Raw genomic sequence first — 26,944 nt, forward strand, 5'->3', positions numbered from 1 at the left:
ATTTCTCTGGAGGTTGCCTCCAAAATCCAGTCTGTCAGGCTTCGCTTGCATTTCTCGGGCTACTTGTTGGCAGGTTTGGCTAGTGTCTAAAATGATGGGAAACTAGTAACTTGTCCCACCTTACGTATGCAAAAGTGATGAACCATCGTGAGTGCCTGACATTCCTACCAACTACCTGGGGAGGTGAGTCAGTATCATCACTACTCATTAGGAATTAATTAGACTGTGCTTGCAGGTGTCAGTTGGAGACAGGGCTGAGCCTTCAGCACTGCCTACATTCTCTCCCTTGGAAATCCAGCCTCCAGCTCACTGTCTAGTGAGGGTGTAGTTGAGTCTCATATTCCCAGGGAAGGTGCGCTGTGTCTGGCAAAATGACTCCTGGATTCCGATTTTCATTAATATAGGACTTTAGTCAACTTAGTTAGGTCTCTGGACCTCATAAGGTGGAGATAATACCCGATAGGAGTAGGGCAGTGATGAAATAAGATACTGCAGGTCAGAGCTTCTGGCATTGTGCTTGAAACGTGGTTCATTGGGAGAAGGTTGAATTTGGATTTGAGGTACCAGTTCACTTTGGAAGTAAAGAATCTTTTTTTCCTAGTCTTTTATTGGAGGGCAGCTTTTCTCTTATGAGGAAAATCTGGGCTGTCACTAAGATCACAGTGACCAAGAGTGATTCTCTTTCTTTAAATGGCTCTCACCTTTGCCTACGTCCACATTCTTCTGAGCTCATAGAAATCTTCCTTAGCATTCCTTTTAGTGCCACTCCTTACTGTTCCTTTTTCATTCACCCGCTCATTCAAATTTGCTTTGTTACCATTTTTCATTTGTTCAGATTTCTTCCTTGGCCACCTCTTGGGTTTCTGGCCTTCACATCCTCACCACTTTGCCTCTCTTATGACTTTTCTCATAGCTGCTATTGTCTGGTTCTATCTTCTCTAGGGGCCAGAAGAAAAGAGAACGAGACAGGGTAAAATATTGTATCTCAGAAATTTCCATTCCACTCAAAATAATGTTTGTTCATCGAAGCAGGAGTTTACCTTCTAGAGGACCCAAACCATATTTGTGTCTTTAACACAGAAGGGCAGTCGGTTGTCAGTAATTGTGATTAATAATTAATAAATTGGGTTAGACAGTCAACTCTTGTCTATCTCAACCGTGCCTGTCTTAAGTCTGTTCTCTTACATCTTCGTAATTGGGTGATTTTCTCTGGGACTCTTCTCCTTAGAACCTTGACCAGATCAGGGTGAGGGATGGGAAAGGGACCAAAGCTCTCACCCTTCTTGTGGAAAGCTTGGGTGATAAGTTCATTCATATTGATGTGAAAGAATGTTCACGTCATCCGGTTGTTGGTTCATTCTTTCATTGAGCATTATTCCACATACTGTGCTAGCACTGGGGATCCCGTGATGAGCGTAAAAGTCCCTGCCCTCAAGGAGATTGGAGTATCGCTGGGGTGCAATAACAAATCAACTTACCAAGTTTTATTATAGGTAGAGTCGATGGGAACACAAGGTAGTGTTGTGTTGGCCTTAGTTGGCTTTCAGTGTTAATGACGGAAACTGATGTACATGGGGGTTGACGAGTGCCCTGTGTTCCTGGGTTACTCAGGTGGAGATAGAGTCGTAATGCCCAGTCCATCCCTTTTCTGGTTGCCTCGTAGAGTACTGAGACATTGCCTAACAGAAGCTGTATGGATTTTTGTGACCCTCATGTTCAGTGGTGTTTCATTAATCAGGAGGGTTATTTAAAACTAACCCCTTTATTTAAGAGCTCTTAAATCACCTGTAAGTGGGTGACGTGCTTACATTATGAGAGACCCATAGAAATTAAGATACAGGGAGCAACAGAATACTGTGCCCTAGGTCATACCCTTGTGAATACGTCCCTTGAATGGAGTCAATGTCAGAAGCACCTGCATTTGACTGTCTCACCCCTTTCTTTGCCCAGACTTTTAGATTAAAATGTGAATTGGTTAACTGTATATATGCTATCACTTCACTGTAATCCTATCACCTTTCTTGAAGTGTCAGTGGGTAATTATGGAAGAACGATCCATTTAGGGAGTGTAGCTATTGGGGCCGTTAACAGGAATATTTAGGTCCCGGGTAACATTTATTATAGCGTGGCCAAGGAGACTTTTAGGAACAAAATGAGCTTTTAGAAAAGTGTTAATGACAGAAACGGAGGCACACAGAGGCTACATGGTACACAATATATCCCCCTAAGTCTCTGCAACAGTCCTGCGAGAGTAGAGTCCTTCTACCCCTTCATGATTTTTCTGTGTTGGGATTGAACTTAAATTTATGTCCATTTGTAGGTTAAACCCTGAGCTTCTACGAGATGAACTAATTTAGTCTGGGTGTTGTGGCTGGTGGATGAGCCAGGTTTACAAGCCAGGTCAGGTTGAGTCTTAATACCACGTGTTCCCTCTCCAGCCCCCGATCCTGGACTTTTCTTCATTTCCTGAGTTGAGTGAAAGTTGACTCCCTTGCTCAAAGGATGTATGAGCCGGTGAGGATGTAAGCTCTGGCACAGATACTCTCTGCTCAACTCATTTGACTAGAGCTTGTTGTTGGTAATAAGCGGGCGTTTGCTGCTGTACATTCAGGGGCCACATAGATTGCGTGGTAGTTTACCAATTCCACACATGCTTAGGATATTCCTAATGTGTGGCTGACACTCTCAGAGCCACTGGACACACGCTTCCAGGATGAGGTGGATTTTGAGCTGGGCTGGAAGGGACCTGAGGGATAGAATGCCAGGATGGTTATTTCAGTATCCAGTACGGGAGCTTTTCTCAGCCAGCCCCAGTCTTGTGATCGGAAACTCTCTGCCCAGACAGGGCCTCATCTTACAATTGGGTTGTAAAACCAAGGGCCTGTAGAACTCTGTGGATTATGTATGTGGTAGCTTCTGGGGCTATGTCCTGGCCCTTGTCCAGAGTAGGTAATTCCATCCTGCTGAGCTCCGGTTGACCAAATTGCAAGAGCCTGGACACAGCGTTCTTCCCTTTGCAGTAAATGAATAAAAACCTGAGAGCATTTAGAGCGCTGCCTGTATTGACTAAGTGGATGGATCAGTTAATGCTAGCTAATGTTGCATGCCCTAACCAAGGACTAGGGAGTTTTAGCTTTAGAGGTAACTTGAAGGGGTTGCCCACCCGACTCTGCTGCCTGTCTTTACGGCACTTCCCTCCTTGTGGAACAGTTCAACTAGCTGGAAAATTTTCCGTATGTTGAGCCAGAAACTTCTTTGGAACTTCTACAGAATGGGTCTACACCCTTCCCATGTGGCAACTCTTAGAGGTTGTTCAATGTCTACGGACACTGAGCTTGACGGTTATGATTCAGAAAGATCTTACCAGCTTTGAGCCATGCCCTAAGGGTAAAAATAATGGAATTTAATAGGAATAAATATAAACTCCCGTTTTTAGCTCCGAAGCCAGTTGCACAAGAGAGGAAATTCAGGAGCAGCACTTGGGAGCTTGGAGGTTTTATGAATCATAGGTTTATGAATCTGAGTGTCATTTATGAAGGGCTGTGGACAAACTGGGATGCATTTATGAGGGCTGGGCAGAGGGACAATGTGAATTATGCCTAGTCTGGAACATAATCAGGAGGCTGGGGGCTATTCCAGCCATACCTCAATGGGTGTTTGTTGGTGGGGGGGAGGGTTGCTCCATTTCTGTCCCTTGAGGGATAGACCCTCAGGGGATGAATAGGTAGAAGTTAACTGGGTTTTAGCCTCCCAGATGGAAGAATCTCAGCACGCCAGTACAAAGGAAGTGGTATTGGGGAGGGAGTGGGTTCCTCGCCATTGGGGATGTTCAAGTGCAGACCGCGTGACCAGCTGATGGAAGAGTTAGAGAAGATGTCAAGCATAGGATCAGGGGGTGCCGCTGTATTTTGGCCTGGAGGCTCTGTGGCTCTCACTCACACGGTGGTGTTCTCCTTAGGTAAGTCACGCTCCCCGGTCCCTCAGCAGGCCCTCACTGTCCTGGATTCTGTCCCTCCACCATCGTGGTTGCATGCTGGGCACATCACCTGTTCATCCTACAGTGAGGCTCCCTGCAGTGAATTCATACTGCTGGGAGCTGCCCAGAGCCCAGAGGGACTGGCCTGTGTTTTTTTGTGCCGTTCATTTTGTTTTGTTCTATTTTGGGGTCAGGTAGAGAAGGAGAAGGCGGGCTGGCCGCTACCTCAAAATGTTTGCTCATATTCTCGTACTTCTTCCGAGAAAGTGCTTTGGAGGTGGAAGCGACTGTCGGGTAGAGTAGTACAGGTCAGCCTGAGTTTTGTAAGACTCCTAAATCCCAACCAAAAAAAATATAATAATTTGAGAATTCGAAAAGCCCACACTGGAGACATCATGGAGTTCATCTGCAGGTCAGTCACAAGACCTTTTCTTGTGGCAGAGTTTATGCCTCAACGTTTGGCAGGTTTTAAAGTCCTGTGTTAATGCATACGTGTTGGTAAGACATGGTAAATATTTTGCTGACAAGCTCCTTGAGTGATGGGTCAATGGCAGCATTTAAAGGCAGACAACCTGAGGGTTTCTTTTATCCAGGTGCTGCTAGATCCAAAAAGCTGTCAGGCTAAGAAGCCAAACGCACCCACCAGTTACACCATTAATTGTGTCATGTTCACATGCCCCTGAGTTTCTGCACCTGGGATCTGTTGATCTATGCAGCTGGGGGAGGGCAGGTGAGAGGGGGTGCAGTTGGGAGCGAGAAGGAAAGAAGACAGGTTGCTTGCTCTCAGGGGACTGCCCTGGAACGCCGAACACGTCCCCTGCGCCCGGTGGGGCTGCCGGCATCTGCTGCCCTTCTGACCGCCTCTGTTGTAATATCGTGTGGACTTGAGGTGTGGAGGTGGATGGGATGGTGGTCACACCGAGCTGTCCCTGCTCCGGTCCTGTGCCTCCCTTCTTCGATCCATCACCAGGCGCATTTCTTCTCCCCTTTTGGGGAAGCCTTTGAATTAATGATCTGATGCCTCTTCGACAAAAGAATATCGATATGTTAGTGTGCAGACGGCAGGGGGTACTGGATTAGATCATTTTCACATTGGTGTTTGTGCCGGTTTGACATTTGTTTGGAAAGCTTATCCCATTATGACCATAGGTTACATGCATAATTTAAGGGGAATAAATCTTTGAGAAAAATTTCTGGTGCTTCTGTAATCTTCAGTGCTACAGAAGAATAAATGAAAAGACTCCCTATGGTTCTCATGTGATCAGAAATTCCAAGCAGGCTACCAGATGAAGTGCCCCGTGTAGGTGTAAAAACATTTCTGCAAATGCGCAGGCCACTTGTCGAGGTCGCAGGGGAGGCGAGGGCAGGGGCGTCTTGGTCCCTGCTGCAGGGTTACAGTCTAGAAGCTGAGAGTGGCCAAGTGAGCTGAGCGTATAGGGCAAAAGCCCCGCAGAGAAATGCTGTACAGAAGCAGATTCAGGGCAGTTGGCATTGGTTTTAGTGGTATGAGTATTTAGGATAACAGTAATCTCCTCCTTCCTCCCTCCTGCCACCGTCTTGCATTCTGGCGATCTCAGTGACACACTGACTGGGCTGATTTGACATTTTTGAGTTCTCGTGCCACTTGCCACAGTGAGGCAGACATCTTTTGTTTTACTTTATTTCCTTTTGAACCACTTGTTTTGCCGTGGACATTGGATTATCCTTGAGTAAAGTGCTCCTGGTAGATTGGAGGCATTCAGTCAGTGGCTTTTGCAGGATTCACTGTGAACTTGTAACTCCGAGTGAGTACTGTTCTCACATCTGTGAAGACTATCCAGTTTCTGCCTGCCATCGCGTTTGCGTATGAGTGTTTAACATGATCCATAAAGAACAAAAGCCGCCTGGACCCCTGGATTCCGTATTCTCCGCTAGGACCTATTTTTCGAGCAAAGCCAGTGACTGAAGAACGGGTAATAGAACTAGTGAAAGCAGTATGTTGGTCATTACCTCGTCCTTATGCTGTCTTTTCATTTCTCTCTTAGGTTTATTTTCTTGAAAAGGCTCCAGGCTCCGGCTTGGAAAATCCAACCGCCAAAATTGAGCCCAGCAGCTGGAGCGGCAGTGAGAGCCCTGCCGAAAACATGGAAAGGATGAGCGACTCTGCAGATAAGCCGATTGACAATGATGCGGAAGGGGTCTGGAGCCCTGACATTGAGCAGAGCTTTCAGGAAGCCTTGGCTATCTATCCGCCATGTGGGAGGAGGAAAATCATCTTATCAGACGAAGGCAAGATGTATGGTAAGTGGTCTGGAATGCTACGATGTGCTTTTGTAATAAGGGACGATTGTCGCTAGCCTCGTCCTGAGATCCATTCACTGGCTTGGGTTCGATGATCTTTGTGGATTTTAGTTGGCCATCAAGGGACTAAATCTCAACTAACCAGAAGAGTCCATAAAGGGCCGTCGGGAAATCATTCTCTGGGGTTTTCTTATCCTTCTACATGCTCAGCAGCATTATAACAAAAGCTCTCAAGGTCCAGGTTGGAGCATAGTCGCAGTGACATGCACAGACCCCCATGTGTCGGGGCTAGTTCTTAGGAGCACGTGGCCAGTCTCATGGAAGCCTGCCGCGTATTAGCTCCCGGTAATTGACTGGTGTCACGTGGAAACGGGACTTGGTGCTACCAGATCTCTTGATTCCCGCCCCCCACACTCCCTCCCCCCAGGAAGAGCTAGCAATATAGATGTTGATATATGAAATCTACTCATTTTTAAAAGCTGGCATTTTTGTTTTTTAAGCACAACCCTGCACAAGCCAGTCAGACATGTATGTGGCTTGCTCAGACCTTCAGACCACAATCTTAACCGCTGTGTTGCCAGTTTGCAGTTGAATGGCCAGACAAGGTGTTAGCCCCCAGGCTCTCACCAGCCTCCCCTTCCGCAAGGGGACGCTTAGCAGTGCCTTTTAAAGGAAACTTCAGGAGTGCCCGCGAAGGGAAGACTGGTTAACCAAATGGCTTGGGGTGCCAAGGGCCACGGCAAGCACCCATCCACTAGTCTGGGGCTTGTGTGCTGGGGTTGAATGTTCCCTGGTCCTTTCTGAGTGCTTCCAGCTGCAGACCTGTGCTTGCTCACCTTTTGGGAAGCAGATGGCAGGTGGTTGCCTGCACGTTCTGCCTGTCTAATTGGGCACGTTGAGTTGACAGAGCTTGTGCTAAAGAGTCTAAAGAGACGCAATCAAATCGCCGAACCTCCAAGAGAACTGGCCCAGCAGCCTACCTGAGGTTGTTAACTTATCATGGAAGTGATTTATTTCTAAATAATTTGAAAGCTCTTCCATAATAGGGTGTTGTACCTTTAATCCTGCGCCTCGTCTATCTGGGGCCGTAGGAGGCTGCTGCTCAAACTAGCACACGCGGCTAAGGAGAAGGCAGATGGTGGTGCAGCTGCTACCAGCTGTGTTCCCTGCCCTCCCCTTCTCCAACTTGGATGATGTAATGGAAACAAGGGAAATTTTGCTTTCTGCAGCCTTGGAGTCTCCAGCCTGTCAGTGTCACACACACAGGGGAGAGAGCCCAAGCCTTCATTTGTTTTATGCTCTCCTGTGATCCCTTGTAGCCAGAGAAGCTTCTTTGTGTCTATTGGTGAAATGGACTCAGGGTGAAACATATCAGCTGCTGTGGGTAGAAAGTTTCAGGGCTGTCTGTTCTCTCTCTCTCTCTCTCTCTCTCTCTCTCTCTCTCTCTCTGTGTGTGTGTGTGTGTGTGTGTGTGTGTGTGTGTGTGTATCTTTCCTGGGCTACCCTTCCTCAGCCTGGGGATATGCTTGCAGGGTCTTGTCTTCATACCTAAAAATGCACCCCCGCCCCCCATTTTAAAGGCAGAGGAAAGTACTTTAATCCTTCCGCCTCCTTTGAAGCTGATTTTATTACTAGTTGTGAAGGCAGCTTCAGGCTGCTCTCCGTTGTACAACTCCAGTTTGTTAGTCCAGAAATTGTTGTTCTCTAAAATATCGGCCGAGTATCGCACATCCTGGTCGGTAGGAACTACTACCCTTCTCTTCTCACAGAGGATACTGGAAAGGTGCTTGTGCTTTAGGAATGAGGTTTGTGGCCGAGAACTTAATTCAGAGCAAAAGTTAATTTTGTCTACTCCCGATTGTGTTTTCTTCTCTGTTGGTTTTACTTTTTAGGTAGCAGCATTGGTAGATTTCACCAGTCTGCCTATAACACCATCACAGAAACAATTTTTTTGTGGAAATCCGTGTGTTAAGTGCTCTTGTTGGTGGTCATGGGGTGTCCGAGGCACTGGGCTGAATATGGAAAAATAACCAAGAAGTTTTGGATTGGAGTCCTTTACCACCCGTGGACAGATTTGCCTTCTGCCTGAATCTCCGTTTTCTCCCCTGTGGAAAGGAAAAAGAGTCAATTAAAGTGATTGATGTCTATGGGTCCCCGAGACTTGTACGTTTGGTGATGCCGGGACTTTGTACCTCAGTAAGAGTGATCAGTATGAGAGCACTTGTTCTTGATGTATGGATTCTTTCTTTCCTTAAACCAACATTCCACCGACTTATTGTGTTAGTAGCGACCAAGCTGATTTAAAATGGGGAGGTCTTTCGAGCAAGCAGCATTAGGAATTACAACGGCTGCGGGGTCACGTGTCCGGATGGGGGGGGGCAGGAAATGCATTTGCTCCGGTGGTCTTGAAGCCATGCCCTCAACCCCCTCTCGGTGGCCAGCATGGAGGGGTGGTGCTCTGACTGGTAATTTGAAAGGGACACATGGAGTTAGCAGGGACTCGAGAGGTGCAGACGACATCCCTCAGGAGGGCTGCTGATGATTCCCCTGTGACTTTGAGGGTAAGAGAAGTTTGACGTGGGAACCTCCATAGTGAGGTCCCCGCCACTCGGGGATTGTGGATTGTGTCATTGAGCAGTGTGGGGCCAGAGGTACTGTTCCCTGGCTTCTGGCTTGTTCCGCATCTTACCATACATGAACCATGCACAAACTAGACCCAGAGTCGAAGTGTCCTAAGGTCCTAAGAGGGTTCTTTTTCTTTTGAGCATTTTGAAAATGAAAACATTGAAAGCATTTTAGATTCCGTGGAATAAAATCAAAATAATCTAATGCTTTTTAGTGAAATACCAAGTGTTTTTGACTTGAGGGGGTTTTTCCAATATTTCTGAGCATTTGTAGAGTGCATTGTGATGTCACTAATACTGAGCCATTTGAGAAGGAAGGTCAAGTGCAGCGCTGATTTATTTTGGTAATGACATTTCCTCCGTGGTCGGCAATAGGGCAAATGCAGTCTTATAGAGGGGAAAAATGGAAAGCTTTCTTTATGAGGAGGTTTGGGCCATTAGAAGAGATGGCTTGATTCTCCCTCTGCTGCCTGGGTCTGTGGGGAAGCTGAGACTTGATGTGATTGGCCTCCACGTGGACAGACTACTTTTCTGCCTTGGGCCCCTCTGTGTGGGCACCTGTCCTTAGGGATAGTTAGGAGATTGAGGCCTCTCTGCAGGCTCACTCTCTCTCTCTCTGTGTGTGTGTTTCCTGTTTTTACGTAGCTGAGTGTCTCTTTTTCTGGTAGATAGTTGGAGAGGAGATAGCAAGAGGACACAATGGGAGAGAAGTTTTTGATCAGCAAACTGGTCTGAGATTAGATTTCACGGGAACAGGCCATTAGTTTTTAAAACAAAGCCGTGAACCACAGGGATACCCAGATGTGTTTGTTTTGCAGCTGAAAACCCTAGTCTAGCACTGTGGTCCCATTATCTCCCATAATCAAACCAGGGTAGGGACAGCAGCTAACATTCCTCCACTGATTGCTTTAGAGACCGAAGAGAGCAGCACTTAAAATTTTGGACTTTGGAATTGATAGGAGGCTTGGCCCTGCCTCTTCTAGATATCAGACTTTGGGCAAGTTGCTTTTCCTCCTGGTGCCTTTGTTTCCACAACCGCAAAAGGGATTTAAATAGATCCTACTTTGGGGGACTGTTACAAGATTTAAACAAACTAATTGTGATCTGGGATTCCCCCTGCCACGTTTGGACGGTGTCTGGCATCCGGTGAGAGCTATGGAAGTGTTTGTGAACGGAAAACGAAAAGTGCTGTCTGCCATGAGCTGGGCTAAAGGCTTTCCATACGCTTTCCATCTACCGCTCCCAATGACATTTTGAGGTGGATATTCTGATCCCCACTGTGTCGACGAGAAAGCACATGACTAGTGTAAATGGTATAGCCAGAAGGTTTCAAATCCAGGTCTGTCTGACCCCCAGACCTGGGCTCTCTTCACGTGCTTTCATTCCTTGCTTGGTGGAGGTCATTATGTGTTAATTCAACAGATCAGTATTGAGCGCCGCCTGTATCCAGCCGGGTGCTGGGGGTTGTCAGGGATACAGCAGTGAACCAGACAGACACGGTCCCTGCCCTCACGGAGCCATCACAAGTTCATGTGCAGGAAACACTGACCTGAGGTCAGGGCTGTGTGCCAGAGCTTTCTGGGAAGTCTGAGGACCCTTTGAAGATGGTCACCTTCCACTTAGCCTTTTGAAACCTGTTCTTGGCCACCAACGTCCGGGGCACCTGGCCCAATGCTGGCAGGAGGAAAGCTTCTCAAATAACGCAGAGGGAGGATCCTAGATCACAAGGCTGGCCATGATGGTGGCCAGGAAGCTGTCTGGAAGATTCTGGTGCCCTGGGATCCTACAGGCGGCCTGGACAGAGCAATTGCTAGGCAATGGTTTTCTCCTTTTATGAGCAAATGTCTTGGGGGTCCTCACCTAGGGACAGCTCCATGGATGGCCCCTTTCTTGCTGGGATGCCAGACCTACTGGTTAGTCCTGGAGAGAAAAACTGTGAGGACAACAGAAGTTTGAGGGGGTGAGAAGGAAGACCCCTGTGGGCCAGTCCTCTCCAGTTGTTCAGGCTGAACCCTGCCAGCTGGGGGAGCACTGGACATGGAAGGGGCCCCTGCCTACTTCACAAAGGCACTGACAGAAAAGGGAGGGGGGCACTTGTAGTGAGGTGACAGCAGGGGATGTCAGAATGGGTGAGCATTAGTCGGTTAGGCAGAGACTAAAATCTGTGGTCCTCCTGGTTTTGAGAACTGGTTGGGAAAATGCAGGAACATCCCCTTTCAAGACCAGGAAAGTGGCCTATGCCTGTAGGCCCCAGAGGCCTTGATGTGGAAATGGCTATAAAATCCAAGCCCTGTGGGATCTCCAGGCCACTTGGAAAAGTGACGCTCGGGGCCTGAGGTGAAGTTGTTTTTCTGCACCTGGACATCATGTGGCATCTTTGATTTCCTCTTTCTGTCTGACCTGTGATTCAGGGTATTATTTCAAGTGAGTTGGCTACAAATGGGAAGCACAAAGAACTGTGCCCTGAGAACAGACTAGAAGCCCCGTAAGGCAAGGACCCCACCCTGACTGCCTTGTCAGACATAGAAGCTATCAGTGATGTTTGTCCAATACATGCATACCTGAATTATCATTGAAAACAGAGAAAGGTTGGTGAGTAATCCTGAGGCCAGAGGGGCCTCTGTTGGTAGAGGCACTGGCTAGAAAGAAAGGGAGAAGAGAATGCAGGGGGGAAAATAAGAGAGAGAAAAGTGTTTGTATATTTAACGGTCTTCCTAGATGAGGAAGAAGAAATCCTGGTTTTTGCTAGGTGCTGGCGAATGCTAATGCAAGAGGTAGGAAGGATTTCTGCCCAGGTGGGCCCAGTGGTAGAATGAGGGTTAATTCTGGACTCCTCAGAACACGTGAGTAGTAGAGGATTTTGAAAGACTTTGGTTCCTGTGAGAAAAGCAAAGCCAGCGTCATCAGCGTTTTGGCTGGGAAGTTTTTTTGTTTTTTAAAAAAAAAAATTTTTTTAATGCTTATTTATTATTGAGAGAGAGACACACAGCATGAGCATGAGAGGGGCAAAGAGAGAGGGAGACACGGAATCCGAAGCAGGCTCCAGGCTCCGAGCTGTCAGCACAGAACCCGATGCGAGGCTCGAGTTCACGAATCCTGAGATCATGACCTGAGCTGAAGTCAGACATTTAACTGATGGAGCCACCCAGGCATCCCTAGACACTCTTTTTGTTTGAGAACGTGTTGTCTTGTTTATTCCTCACGACAACCCAACGATACAGGTACTTGACAGCTGAGGAAGTTGAGGCCCAAGGTCAAATCGATTGCTCAAGGTCACGTAGTAGATAAGTAGTGGAGCTGACATCTGAAAGCAAGCCACTTTATACAATTAACAGTTGATCCTTGAGCAACAAGGGCTTGAACTGTGCAGACCCACTCTATACAGGCTTTTTAAGATAAATGTGGTACAGTATTGTAAGTGTATGTTCTCTCCCTTATGATTTTAAAAATAAGTTTGTGTTTAAAAAATATTTCCTTATTTTGAGAGGGTGGGAGGGGCAGAGTGGGAGAGAGAGAATCCCAAGCAGGCTCCACACTTGATGTAGAGCCTGACACGGGGCTCGAACCCACTACCATGAGATCATGACCTGAGCCAATGTCAAAAGTTGGACACTTAACCAACTGAGCCACCCAGGTGCCCCCAAAATAATTTTCTTTACTCTAGATTACTTTATTACAAGACTGCAGCATATACTACACACAACATATGAAATAGGTGTTCATCGACCATTTCTATTATTGGTAAGGCTTCTGGCCATCAGTAGGCTCTTTAATAGTTAAGTTTTTGGGGAGTCAAAAGTTAAACTTTTGACTCTGTAGGATTTTTGACTCTTAGGGGGTCGGCGCCCCTAACCCCTGTGTTGTTCAAGGGTCAGCTGTACATATTGATCTGGAGGGAAGTGTATGCCCTACTAGAGATATACACAGCTTAGTGGTAGGGCAGTGGGAAGTGATTGTGACTGGGGAATGCACATACCTCTGTTAGAAAATGCAGAAGAATGAAGGAGGCAGAGGCAGAGAGGCAGACTTATCTGAGCTAACTTTGAATGGGAGAAGGCCACGTAGTGTGTGTTTTTCGCTTACTTTGGATTTTGGACCCCTTTGAAAACCATAGAAAGTTGTGGTTCTTCTCCCCAGGGAGATGCATAGTTGGGTGAAGTTACAGGATCACTGCACAAAACTTCAGGTGATGTCGCGCCTAGGCTCAGACTTGCTGCTGTGGCAAGAGACGGAGAAGGGAAAGGCGAACAGATCTAAGCAGACCGTGTGAGAAAGGCACAGAGTCCTGCGAGGGCATCCCTCTGGTGCTCTTAGAAATGAGGGTGTATGTGGGAGGGTGGTGGCAGGCGGGCCTGGGCTGCCTCTGCATCATGGAGGACCGTGAAGGCCACAGCGTGGTGTCTGGTGGTCATTCTGAGGACAAAGGGAAGCCATTACATTTTTCCCGGAGAGATGACGTGACTCAGCCGGTGTTTTACGAAGCTGGCTCTGCAGGCGTGTAGGCAAGATAGATGACTATTGCAGGAGCCCAGTGGGAGAGGAAGAGGCCTGAAGCAGGTACCAGCAGTGTGGGCAGAGAAGTTCCAGATGTGGAACCAACAGGACCGGCCAACCCAGTGGGATTTGTGAAAGAGAAGGTGGGGTTGAGTGATGTCAGGGTTCCACTTTCGATGTCAGGGCCCGGAGGATGAAGTGGGGAGTGGAGACTGGAGAAGCAGGTTTGTAGACAGGAGAGGAAGGAGGAGATGAATTCTGTCAAGAGCTCAAGGCCCTGGGCAGCCACCAAGGCTGGCTGGGGGCTCGCCATCAGAGAAGTGGTCCCTTAGGCACTCCCAGTGGGTCACAGTGAAGCTGGCACAATTTTTAAATGAGGTACCTGTTGCAGTGGGACAATAAAGAGAAGTGTCTTTTTGAGAAAAAGAGAGACACATTGGTAGTTCCCCAGCCTGACCGTCATCAGCAGAAGCACTTGAGAAGCTTTTTAAGCCTTTAAGAAAAAGAAAAGGAACAAAAACTAACTCAAACCAATCAAATGAGAACCCCTAGGAAAATGGTCTGGGAATCTATATTTTTTAAAGCTCCCTGGGAAATTTGGGTGATCAGCCAGGTTGAGAGCCATAGGGCTAGGAGGCTACAGCCTGGGTCCAGGAGGACAGGAGCACATTTTTAGAGTGGGGGAAAAAAAAAAAGAAATGAGCAGAGAATGAGACTGACATTTGAAACAGTCCTTACAAGGTTTGGGTACAGGAAGTAAACTACGTTAGTCAGATTATGTTTCCTCTGTACCGAGACAGAACACGACCATGGCCTAGTCTTTGGAGAGATCTGGCCACACACAGGAGCAGCCATGAGATGGTATCTTGAAGGACGTGAGTAGTTAAAGGAAGACTTCCCTTAGGACAGGGGAGAGTGGTTAGCAGGGGACAGAAATTGATGAGGTGAGGATATATTTGGTGACACAGAACCCAGAAGTGACTTTAAGAGGGGGTAGGGCTTCTTTTACTCTGAGGCACAATGCCAGGACCAGATGGGCGGAGGGTCTGGGGAGGGCCTAATGATCGGGTCTACCGATGAGGGGAGTAAGGCCATGTGGGCCGAGGCGGGTTGCGGGCTTTGGAAAAGTAGATCAGGCTTAGTAGAGATGCTGAGGTGAGCGAAGGTATTGCCCAGCACTGGCAGGAGGCCCTGAGAGAACCTGGAGAGCCTTCTTTTCTTTTTAAAGTTCATTTATTTATTTATTGAGAGAGAGAGAGAGAGAGAGAGAGAGAGAGAGAGAGTGTGCAAGTCAGGGAGGAGCAGAGAGAGAGGGAGAGAGCATCCCAAGCAGGCTCTGCACTGACACGGGGCTCAAATCCACAAACCATGAGATCATGACCTTAGCCGAAGTCGGATGCTTAACCAGCTGAGCCACCCAGGCATCCTGTTTATTTCCTTTTTTTAATTGAAGTCTGTATTGAGATAAGTAGATTCACGTGCCATTGTAGGAAATACACAGTGATTCCCTGTACGCGTTGTCCATTTCCCCCCAATGGTTACATTTAGCAAAAACTGTTACATCCTGTCCCAACCAGAATGTTCATGTTGATAGATAACCCACCAGTGATTTTACTCAGATTTCCCCATTCTTGCTTGTACTTGTGTGTGTGTGTGTGTGTGCATGAAGTTCTGTACAGTGTTATCACCAGTGTCGACTGGTGTATCCACCACCATAGTGAGGGTGCAGAACAGTCCCAGTGCCGCTATGATCCCTGGACTTGCCCTTTTATGACCACACCCAGCTCTGTCCTGCCTCCCCCGGCTTTAACTCCTGACAACCTTTAATCGATCTGTTTCTAAAATGTTGCCATTTCCAACCTGTTATATAATGGGATCATACTGTATGGAACCTTTTGCGTTCGTTTTTTCCATGCCGTATCATTCCCTGGAGATTCATCCCCGTTGTTGGCGTGTTATCAATGGCTTGTTCCTTCTTATTGTTGAGTGTTTTCCGTGGGATGTCTGTTTAAGGGCATCTGGACTGATTCTAGTTTCTGGTTATTACAGATAAAGCTCCTATGGCCGTTGATATACACAGGTTTTTGTGTGAACGTGAGTTTTCATTTCTGCGGGATAAAATGGCCAGCAGTGGTAGTTGGGACTTTCTGGGTTTTTTTTTTTTTTTTTTTTTTTTTTTTTTTTTTTGTTGTTGTTGTTGTTTTTAACCGGTCCCCTGTTTTCCAGAGCAGCTTCACGTTTTCCCCTGCGATCTAGGTTGTCTGCATCCTCACCAGCATTTGATGTTGTCCCTTGTTTATTTTAGCCATTCTGAGAGGTATGTGGTCGTATCTCATGTGGGTTGTAATTTGCATTTCCCTAGTGACTAATGATGTAGAGCATCTTTTCATGTGCTTATTAGCCATCTGTATATTCTCTTCAGTGAAATGTCTGCTCATGTCCTTTGTCCATTTTCTAATTGGATTCTTTATATTTTTACTGTTGAGTTTAGGGAGTTTATTCTAAATACGACTCCTTTGTTGCATATGTGGTTTGCAAATATTGGCTCCTTGTCTGTTGCTTTTCTTTTCATTTTCTTCACATGGGATCCCACATTAAAAGTTTTTAATTTTGATGAGATCCAATTTATTAATTTTCCCTTTTATGGATTATACTTCTGATGGCCAGTCTAAGGACTCATTGCCTAGCCCTAGATCCTGAAGATTTTCTCCGATGTTTTGTTCAAAAAGGTGTATAGTTTTATATTTTATATTTAAGCTTATAATCAATTTTGAGTTAATTCATGTATAGGTAGAGAGCAGTACTTTTTGGGAAGCCCACTGGCGTGATTTTGTGATACATGTATTTTTTTTTCACCAGAGGATTATTGGTTCATCCATATTTTGACAGTTGTCAAAGTTGGGACCTGAGACACCAAGGTGCTGGTGATCACATGGTTGTACCAGCCTAGGTTGGGAAAGAAAGGGACAAGGGGAAGCTGGAGGGGCTACGTCATGGCATGTACTGCCCAGAGCCTCTGTTAATTAGGAGAAGAGGCAGGGTAGGAGGCTGTGGTCACGCATGGGAGAGGCAGCATCTGAGATTAGAGGTGGAGAGATTTCGAGGGATGAGTTTCGAGGTGTGGCCATGAATGTGGTCAACTGATACGAGCGTGGGTGATGACCATTGGTGAAGAGGAAGTAAAACATGGGGAACCTCATCAGCACTGGGTTCATTAATCACTTTAATGTTGAAGTGCATAGTAGTGAAGTGTGAATTTGTAAATAAATGTGCCAGAGTAACCAGATATTGGGAGAAATTCTTTGAGGACATGACCCCATGGATGTGAATGGAATGAGTTAGGTATAAGTGAATACATGGTATGGACATAGTAAAAAGCAGGTGGCAGAGTGGTGGGGTAGAAGGAACATTTAGGGTCACAAGAAGATGCTAACAGTTCCTACTTCCTTCCTCCCAACTTCTCTGGCCGTTCCCATACTATTCCTATTTGTGATGTGTCTTTGGACAGCTGTATTAGCTTTCTGTACTTTGTCACTATCATCTGTAGAATGGGATGAGGAAATCCACATATCTCTCCCTGCCTCTCAACAATGCTGAGAGAAATCCAATTGCAGATGAGAAAGTGCTTTGAACTGAATCCTAAAAAGAGTACTTTTGTGAGGTTAAGCCCCCTTAGGGCCTGTTGGAAAGGTAGGTAGGAATGTTTTGGAGTTGTCACATAGGATTAAGCTTCCCTGTCCTAGGTAGAGGGGTGTTTCGTTAAGGGAGGGTTGAACTCCCCCCTCCCCCTTCAGGGTTTCTGCCAAAGAAGGGGTCGGAGAGGGGAGATTGGGGCAAACTTGTCCAGGTCAGAGTCACATACAGTGCGGGGGACCACTGGGAGCCTGTTGCACCGCAGAGGCTGGGCAGCCCCAGACAAGTGGCCCTGTACAGCCTCCAGGGGGAGAGGGCTTGGACGCACTTGGGTGTTGTAGGCACAACCGTGGATTACAAGTCTTTTTGTTCTTCCCACACTGACTTCTAGAGCTTTAGCTCCACGCTCCCGTGGCTGTGGCCTTGCCTGTCACTTGGGAGCTTGTCTCTAAGTTCTTACTATCATTACTTATTTGTATCCCTCTCCACTGATAGGACGTACAGTGGTCATTTCAATAATTATTATTATGGTTGTGTTCTGCTGATCTCTTTAGTAAAGGTGCCGTCTTAGAGAATGTTCAACTCTGTAAATTTAAATACATAAATGTATCACGTGGTCAGGATCATAGAAATAATCTGCAGGAATTTACAACATAGGAATAGTGGTTGCCACAGGGGTTGGATTATAGGAGACTTACTCCTTTTCCCCTATATATTGCAGTATTAATGGAGTTTCTTTAATAGCGAACATATGTTGCTTTTGGAATTGGAGGAAAAAATAATTATATCAAGTTTATTTTGTCCCTCTGGTTCTGAGTAAGGAATACTCATTAAAGGAAAATGTGGAAAGTACCAAGAATTAGAAGCAAACCATATTGCCTAGGTCCACTTTGGTGTGACGTTCACTAGGGATTCGGTTGGAGGTGTGGGGGGTGGGGTGGGCTTTGCAGGGTCTTGGTGAGTGGAAGGGAAGCTGGTGCCACTGAACTCTTCAGGGCAACAGTCTTGAGGGACAGGTGGTCAGAGAGTGGTGGTGCTGGGGCAGGAAGCAGGACAGAGTGTTCTTATTATAGACTTCAGGACATCGGTCCGGGAGTTCAACAGGTGCCCTGGCCAGTTGGATCTGTCAGTCAGCTGTCCAGACCAACAGTGGAATTATTCTGACATTCGTCTATTATGGTAAAATGGCTATGGGAGAGGTAGAGAAAAGCATTCGAATCCATTCTTCTAATGTCTGCACGCTCACAGCAAAGGGACACAACAATATTAATGGGAGTTAACACACCATAACCCCTGCCGCACCAGTGCTTATCATTTAACTCAAACTTGACAGGAGTAGCGGACATGTTTTATTTTGGAGGGCTGGGAGGGGGCCTCTCTTTAAAAAAGTTTTGTTTTGTTTTTTTTTTAAAGGGTGCCTGGGTGGCTCGTTCGGTTAAGCGTCTGACTCTTGATTTCGGCTCAGGTCATGATTTCACAGTTTGTGAGATCAAGCCCCACATCGGGCTCTACACTGACACCGCGGAGCCTGCTTAATTCTCTCTTTCCCTCTCTCTCTGCCCCTCTCCTGTTCATGTTCTCTCTCTCTCTCTCTCTCTCAAAAAGTAAATAAAACTGCTAAAAAAATTTTTTTAATGTTTTTTTTTTTTTATGATCGTGTTATTTTTTGTAACAGATTCCTAGCAAATAGTCTTGTGTTTGCATTGCCTTTTGGCAGAGCTAGGTGACTTTTAGAGTATGAAAATGCTCTCGAGACTATGGTGTAGTATACATTCTCATTTGATGTAATCATTTGAATTAATAACAGGTAGGTTTCATTTGCTTGATATTTACCTTTTGTGCATAAACTGCAGATTATTCTGTCTGCCCACCTTCCCTTCTCTCAAATGCTTCAAATCCAGGTAAATAATAAAATCAAATTCACTCTTCAAAGCCTGTAAGGATATTATTTCTTTCAAGCCTCTTTCTGTATCATTGTAGTCCCCTCTTTCTTAGCTTTTCAGAGCACAGTCTGAAAGGTGTGACGTTGAAACGTGCTGCCCACGACATTCAATTTATTTAAAAAAAATTTTTTTTTTAATAGCATTACAGCCTTTTCATCACAGGCAATGAAATTGGTCATTAGCTGAAAATTTCCATAGACATTGTTCCTTTTGCAAAGGCCAGAGGAACTTTTAGGCTACCTTATAAGAGAATGCTATGGAGGAAATGCTTTGCAGCATCTGGGGTAATATTTAACATATGTTAATAAGCTGAGGGTTTTTTTTTTTTTCTCCCCCCCAGCCATTTAGAAAAGGTCCCAATTACTCTGTGTCTGCCCTCTTCCCTGGATCTGCCTTGGCTCTGTGACTAGCTTGCCATTGTGTTGAGACAGGCTTTGGCAACTGTCTCTCAGATGAATGGTTCTATTACAAACACAGTAGCTTCCGTGACAGCTTAGAAGAGATTGTTGTTTATGGCTGCTTTTATTGAGAGAGGTTCGGCGCACATTAATGTCTCGATAAAGACATTTGTACCTATAAAGTAGCCACAGCTTTAACCCTATTTGATGGTGAGTAAGGTATTGGGGCTGATGACATGGCCAGATGTGAGGTATCGGATTGCATGTTTATTCAACTGTTTCTGCAGTCTCTGTACTTCGATGTGCCTTTGTATTTGCTGTATCACAGCAACACACAGAATGCAGTGGCGATACGATCCTGCTTATGGAAGATGCTATTTGGGTTACTTGGATCGTAAGCCACGTGTATTAGGAAGCATTCTCTCAGTGCCTTGTGTGTCCTGAGACAGCAACCGCAAACAGTTGTTAGGTGAAGGGATTTGCCAGGTGGGATGACTGCGTGCACTGGGGTAGGGCACTTTTGAGATGGACGGATCTGAGTGAGGCCTGGGCTGACCGGGGCAGGCATTGCAACAGGGATTCACAATAATGATGATGAACATCTAGCCAGGGCTTGCTGTGTGCCAGGTACTATTCTAGACGCTTAACATCAACTCACCTAAGCCTCACGACAGCTCTTATGAATAGCTACTATTATCATTGCCGTGTCACAGATGAGGACACAAAGGCCCGGAAAGGTTAAGTAAATGGCTCAGGGTCATGCAACTCGTAACTCCTGGATCGGAGGTATGAGCCCCTATCGGTCTGACGCCAGCACCGGAGTCTCAACCGCCACTTGTCTGCTGCCTCTGAGGCTTGACAGAACTGTAACCTGAGGTCCTCTGGACTCCGTGTCCCTAAACTGCTGCCTGCCTGGTTTGGGAGAGAGTTTTGGTTCCAAGTAAACAACGAAAAGGGGAGAATGTGCTTTCCTGGTGTCTGGGATCCTCTTTATCCTATTATCTGGCTGGCAAACTCCTACAGGTTCTTTAAGACCCTGTACAAAATACTCTCCTTTTCTCCGAACCCTTCCTTAAACTCCACAAGCAGAGATAGTTGCTCCTTTGTGTGTGTGTGTGTGTGCGCGCGCGCACGTGTGTGCGTGTGTGCGCGCGTACACTTTTTTTTTTTTTTTTAATTAAGTTATTTAACTGTCAGAGCCTTTCAGGCGCAGTTGTTTTTACAGTGTTTGTGTCTCCATGTCCTCGGGGGGCAGGGCAGTGTCATCAGCACGTCTGCATCTTTAGCAGTTAGCATAGTGCCTGGCACACACAAGGCCCTCAAAAAATGTGTGGATTGGTAAAAATTGTTGGTAATAATAATTCCACCTTTCCATCTCTAGCAGGCATTTTTTCCCTGCATTGTTATCACATGTGCAACATTCTAATGAAATAATGAAGGCAACAGTTAGAATTTCATGGATGAGACACTGGGGCACAGAGCCCAGAGGGCTTTCCATTAGGATACCTTATTTTGAGGTAACCTCCTGGTAAAGCAGAATTTATGGTGGAACCCATAGCACCCCATCCCCATGTCTGTGTTTTTCTGTTCTGACCACATTGACCCTGTGCCTGGGTCAATGAGAATGGGAATACCTTTTCTTAGTTTACAATTTTGTGCCCATATCACCATGATTCTGCCCATATAGGATATTCAGTGGCTAGAAAGGATGGCTGAGCCTGATTTGGCTATTGTGGTGACTGAACCCACCTTCCTCCCATCCTGATTTGATTTTTATAACTATAGTAAAACATATTCCTAGAAAGCTAGTCTTTGACAATTTTTCCCCTTTGGACATACCTGCTACAGTGTGTTTGTAAGCTTATTTGACATGTCCTAAGTGGTGTCTATGCATACATATGTGTGTGCCTTACTCTTTTCAGGTTGACTGTGGATTTGGTTTAACCTGTCTGAATGTGACTTCCACAGATTATCCTAAGATGACATTGTTGATCCTCAAAGATTCATTTGAGTGAAACAGTGAACTAAGCAAGCTACTGCTGTGGAGTTTAGAAGGTTGTTAATTTCAGTTAGGGCAGGTTACCAGACCTTTGTGACCAGGTCACAAAATCTGGTTAGCGTAGATTTAACCTACCACTAATCTTGTTAGTGGCTGATTTATATGGGGGTTTGTCAGCCCATAGAAGTAAGTTCATTGTAGTTGTTAAGGGCATGGAGTCAGGAGTGGGGGCTCTCTGGGCTTAAGTCCTGGCTCTGCCGATGTGTAACCATGGATATGTTAGTATTCTTGAACCTCCATTTCCTCATCTGATAAATGGGGCTAATATTAGCACCTATCTTACAAGGTTGATATGAGGGTTAAATGAGATAATGTGGTAAAATGCTTCACATGCCCAACTCATTCTTAGAGAGAAGTATTATCTTGACCACAAAATCAGGCAAAGACATAACAAGAAAACTATCGACCAAAACCTCTTATGAATACAGATATAAAAGTTCTCAACAAAATGCTCATAGACTAAATCCTGCAACATATAAAAAGAATTACTCACCATGACTAAGTGGATTTACCCCAGGAATGCAAGGTTAGTTTAAAATCGGAATTTAACGTAATATACTTTATCAATAGAATAAAGAACAAAAATCACATGATCATCTCAATAGATGGAGAAAAGGCATTTGACAAAATCCACACCTCATCTTGATAGAAACAAACTCCTATGTGCCTACCATACTAGCCTCAGAAGAGAACTTCGTCCCTGATACGGGGCATTGGTAAAAAATCTACAGCCAGCATCATAGTAATATGATGTTTACTTAATAGTAAAACACTGAATGCTTTCCTCCTAAGATCAGGAATAAGACAAGGATGTTTGCTTTCACTCCTTCTATTCAACGTTGTGTTAGAGGTTCTAGCCAGGGCAATTAGTCAAGAAAATGAAACAAAAGGCATCTGTATTAAAAAAGGAAGAAGTAAGATTATCTCTTTCTGATCTTTTATATAAAAAAAATTATTAAAGCTAATAAAGGATTTGGTAAGGTTGCAAGATATGAGATCAATACACCAAGGTAATTATATTTCTGTACATTTGTAATGAACAGTCTAAAAATGAAATTAAGAAAGTAGTTCTGTTTACAGCATTATAAAAAGGATAACATAACTCATGAATAAATTAAAATAGACACGTGTGCCACTTTTACTCCCCAAACTACAAAACATTGTTGAAAGACATTGTAAAAGACCTGAAATAAATCAAAAGACATTCTGTATTCACAGATCAGAAGAGTTAATAGTGTTACAGCCGTCATCCCCAAATTGATCTACAGATTCAATGTAATCCCTATTAAAACTCCAGTGGACTTCTTAGTAGAAATTGACAAGCTGATCCTAAAAGTCATATGGAGATTAAGGGGATTCAGAATAGCCAGGACATAACTTGGAGAAGAAGAACAGAGTTGGAGGACTCATGCTTCCTGATTTCACAACTTACTACAAAGATACAGTCTGAATCAAGATGGTGTGGTACTTGTATAAAGTTAGACATGTATCTTGGGAATAGAAACAAGAGTCCAGAAACAAAATCCTGCATATTTATGGTCAATTGATTGTCAACAAATGTGCCAAGCTAATTCAAAGAGGGGAGCAATAGGTTTTTCGATAAATGGTGCTGGGACTACTGGGTATCCACATGTCAGGAATGAATTTGAACCCTTTCTCCACAACCTACACCATAACTAACTAAAAATAGATACTAGACGTAAATTTAAAAGCTAAAACTATAAGACCCTAGAAGAAAATATAGGAATAAGTCTTTCTATGATCTGGGGTTAGGTAAAGCCTTCTTGAATATGACACCGAAAGCATGAGTAATAAAAGTAAAAATAAATTGATACTTCATCAAAATTACAAACTTTTGTGCTTCAAAGGATACCATCAGGAAAATAAAATAACAACCTGGAGAATAGGAGAAAAATATTTTTAAGCCATAAATCTAATATGGGACTTGTATGTAGAATATAGAAAGAACTCTTGCAACTCTGATAAAGAACGTAAGTAATCCAATTAAAATGTAGACAAAGAACCTGAATAAGCATTTCTTTTGAGAAAATATACAGGTCGCCAATAGCACATTGTAAAGATGCTCAGCATCATTTGGCATCTTGGAAATGCAAATTAAAACCATGGTGAGATACCACTTCATATCCACTAGGATGGCTATAATCAAAAAGACTGATAACAAGTATTGCCATGGATGTGGAGAAGTGGGAATCCTTATGTATTATTAGTGGGAATATAAAATGGCACAGCCACTCTGGAGAACAGTCTAACAGATACTCAAAAGGTTCGACATAGCATTATCAGAAGACCCAGCAATTTTACACATAGGTATAAAACTAAGAGAAATGAAAGCAGATATCCCTATAAAAACTTGTGAATGAATATTTATAGCAGCATTATTCATAATAGTCTCAACAGTGGAAGGACCCCAAAGGTCCATCAGTGGATGGACATAAATAAATATGGGCATGAATAAAATGTGATATATCCAATCAATGGATTATAATTTGGTGATAAGAAGGCATGAATTGCCAGTACATACTACAACATGAACAACTCTTGAAAACATTATGCTGAGTGACAGAGTGCAGTTACAAGACTATATATTGTATGATTCCAGTTGTGTGTAATACTCAGAATAGGCCAGTCTTTAAAGATAGGAAATAGATTAGTCGTTACTTAGGCCTGGAGGATTTGAAAGAAATTGGGCAATTACTGTTAATGAATATGGGGTTTCTTTCTGGGATGATTAATATGTATTATATATTACATATATTAATATATGTTATATATGCATGTGCATGTGTATATATACACATACATATATACACACACAGATAGTCTACATACATACATACTCTGAATATACTAAAAATCATTGAGTTGTACACTTTAAATCAGTGAGTTATATGATATATACATTATATCTCAATAAAGCTGGTTGGTAAATGTATATACTTAGCATCCTACGTGGCCCATTGAAAATGGTCAATAAATGTTAGCTACCATTGTGGTAATTTCCTTCCTACTTTTCTTGCTACTTTTACAGTAGCAAAGATGGAATTGAGAGGACAATGCTGAGAAAGCAGGTGAACCTAGCAATTAATTCTGATCCTGGGTGATGGAGCGGGTAGAAGAAATCTGTAGGGCTCTAGGCTGGGAGCTAAATGCTGATTTAGGAGAGCTAATGGAGAGGTCGAGTGAAGTTACATGGTGCAACTGCCTGGCATAGAATCGGCCCTCCCAAACTCTTAGGTAGATTTGAATTTAGTTACCCTTAAAATGGTGGTCGAACTTAGGGCTCAAATCTGGTCGAACTAAACCAGATGTTCCTCTCAAAAGAATAATCACCACTTGTGTGTTAAAGGCCAGGGTTTTTGTGTCCAGGAGTTACTAAGCCAGATGTGCGTGTTTTCTTTTTAAATCGCAGTAAGCATGGCAAAGACCAGGGTTTTAGTTCTGGGCCTGTATATTTTTCTAGGCAGTGTCTGGGGAACCTCAGTTTCCCAGTCAGTCCCTGGAGAACAGCTTTGCTCTTGGCAGGCTGCCTTTGGGCCTGAGTGTCGGAACCCCTCGAGAGGAGAAGGGCAGAGCCCAGTCCTCATACTCTGGAAGTCAGTCCCTGCAGAAGCTCGACAGCACCATAGATCGCCATGCTAGTTACCAGCGGTTCCTCCTTTAGAACTTGGAAAACATGTGCCAACTGGGCGGGAAGGTTCTCCGCTAAGATGGGTTTATTTCCCAACATGTCTCACGGAATTTTTTCCCCCAAGGATTTACCTATGGAGGGAAGTTCCTATTTCAGTGTTGGGGGAAAACCAAGTGAGCTGCTTTTCAGATGTTTAGCCACACGCTGGCACCCAGGCTCACGCGGTACGGAGTGGCAGAGCCAAGACTCAGAATGTCCCCCATGGCCACCTGGCTGCTAAGACAGTTTGCTCTTAGTCTTAACCACTAGACCGAACTGCCTCTCGGGAATGGACGCAGTTGAGAGAGGGAGAGGTGTGAAGACAAGTGTTTTCAGGAACACTGGGGAGTCTGGAGGGCTGGGTGCCGACAAACACGGACGGAATGGCTAATGAACTGGGAAAAGGAGGATGAGTTTGAGTAACATGGCAGGTGATTGCATTTGAACCCTGAAGATCAGCTTGTCTGTGTGAGTAGCACATTTCTGGAAGAGGGACAGGAGTCATCACTTTTTTGGATACTCAGCTAGTGTTGAAGAATTATTCTGGAAGCCTGAGGAGTGACCCACAAGGAGGTGGAGGTCACTGCAGCACTCCTGTAGGAAAGGAGGATGGCTTCACCTATGTCAGGGGCTGTGGCAGTGACAGCGAGAGGCCAGGGTGGGTTAGGTCAGGATAATAGCGATCAGGCATCCAGATGGCATATAGGAGGGATCAGAAGGCTCTCTAGGGCTTGGTGGCAAGAGAAGAGATAGAGGTGTTTCATCTGTGTGGACAGCAGCGCATTTACAGACACATGGAAAAGCAGATTCTGTGGGGCAGAATTGGAGTCCTGCGTCTGAGCTGTATGGAGCTGGCAGGGCTTTGGGGTTCTCCGGGGGGAGAGGACCAGCAGGCACGTGGAAGTTCAGCGTCCTGGGTTGAGAACAGTTTGGAGGGACAGCATCTCAAGGTTTGGAGTTAAAGCCTTAGAAGTGAATGAGCTTGTGCAGGAGACAGAGAGGAGAAAGGACTAAAGAAAGGAAGGTCTCAGTGAGAACCATTGCAGCCGTAAGAGTCAGGCCCCAGCTCACGCTTGTGTGTCCGTCTTCTTACTGAGCATCCTGCTTGTCACGTGAAACCTTACAAGTGCTGGAGCCGGGGAGCCCGAATGCCTGCGTGTTTATTGTACTAAGTATGTTGAAGTCTTGAAGTTTGTCTCTTCTCGGTGTGTTGATGGGTACTTTTCCTGTGGGTTCATGGGGTGCTGAGTCTGTAGACACGTTCTACTCTGTGGCTCCCTAGGGTGAGTTAATGGGTTAGACCCTGATCCTTGTTCAGCTCCTTCGTTTAACCTAAACCAGATCTGGTCTGGATCTGATGTGTGATTTCCTTCCTCCCAGGCTCCCGGGGAGCATTGCTGGGACCCTTGCGGTCCTTTGCGTTGCAAGGAATCAGCCCCCCACCCTTAACTGTGGCTCCTGTGGGGTAGAAGTGCCTCCTTTCAGAGTCTGCTTCAGCTTGCTCTCTTGGGGCTGGCCCGGAGAGCCCAGGGACAGTAAGCGTGACCTGTCAGAAGCAGGGCCTGCCCTCTCTCTGAACCAGGACTGGGCTCCTGGTAGCCTGAGCCTGGGCGCCGCGGGGGACGTGTGGGCCTGAATGTGCTCTGTGCTGACCGGGGTGGGAGGGGAGCTGAGGGGAAGGCAAGGGCCTCTTCTGTCTGCTCTTCTAGAACCCTGAACTGGAGGGGTCTGGTGTCCTTGGTTTTTATACTTGAAGCTGGCCCAGAGATGCCCTTTCCCCAGTTCCAGTTCTGGGGGCCAGCTGGCCAGGCGTGGTCACAGCTGCTCCTACATGGCTGTTCCCTCCCGT

General features: G+C 45.4%; 1 protein-coding gene and 1 long non-coding RNA gene across 10 annotated transcripts in view; one reads left to right on the plus strand and one right to left on the minus strand.

Moving 5' to 3' along the window:
• TEAD1 (TEA domain transcription factor 1) overlaps positions 1–26,944 on the plus strand; it is a 259,819-nt gene that overhangs the window by 79,714 nt on the left and 153,161 nt on the right. For 6 of the 9 annotated variants that reach the window (XM_042907375.1, XM_042907369.1, XM_042907365.1 and 3 more), the window contains exon 1: positions 6,016–6,256. In XM_042907375.1, coding sequence (XP_042763309.1) covers positions 6,100–6,256 — 157 coding nt within the window. In that variant the 5' untranslated portion in view covers positions 6,016–6,099. Of the gene's footprint in view, positions 1–6,000; positions 6,257–26,944 lie in introns of those variants that run through there. The other 3 variants (XM_042907370.1, XM_042907371.1, XM_042907374.1) reach the window with 1 other exon arrangement.
• Positions 7,865–26,944, minus strand: part of LOC122201456 — a 38,740-nt gene continuing 19,660 nt past the window's right edge. The window contains exon 4 of the long non-coding RNA XR_006194175.1: positions 7,865–8,361. This is a non-coding gene — a long non-coding RNA (uncharacterized LOC122201456). The remainder of the gene's footprint in view (positions 8,362–26,944) is intronic.

The sequence above is a fragment of the Panthera leo genome, chromosome D1 (assembly GCF_018350215.1).
Source record: "Panthera leo isolate Ple1 chromosome D1, P.leo_Ple1_pat1.1, whole genome shotgun sequence".
In the NCBI taxonomy this organism is placed as follows: Eukaryota; Metazoa; Chordata; class Mammalia; order Carnivora; family Felidae; genus Panthera; species Panthera leo.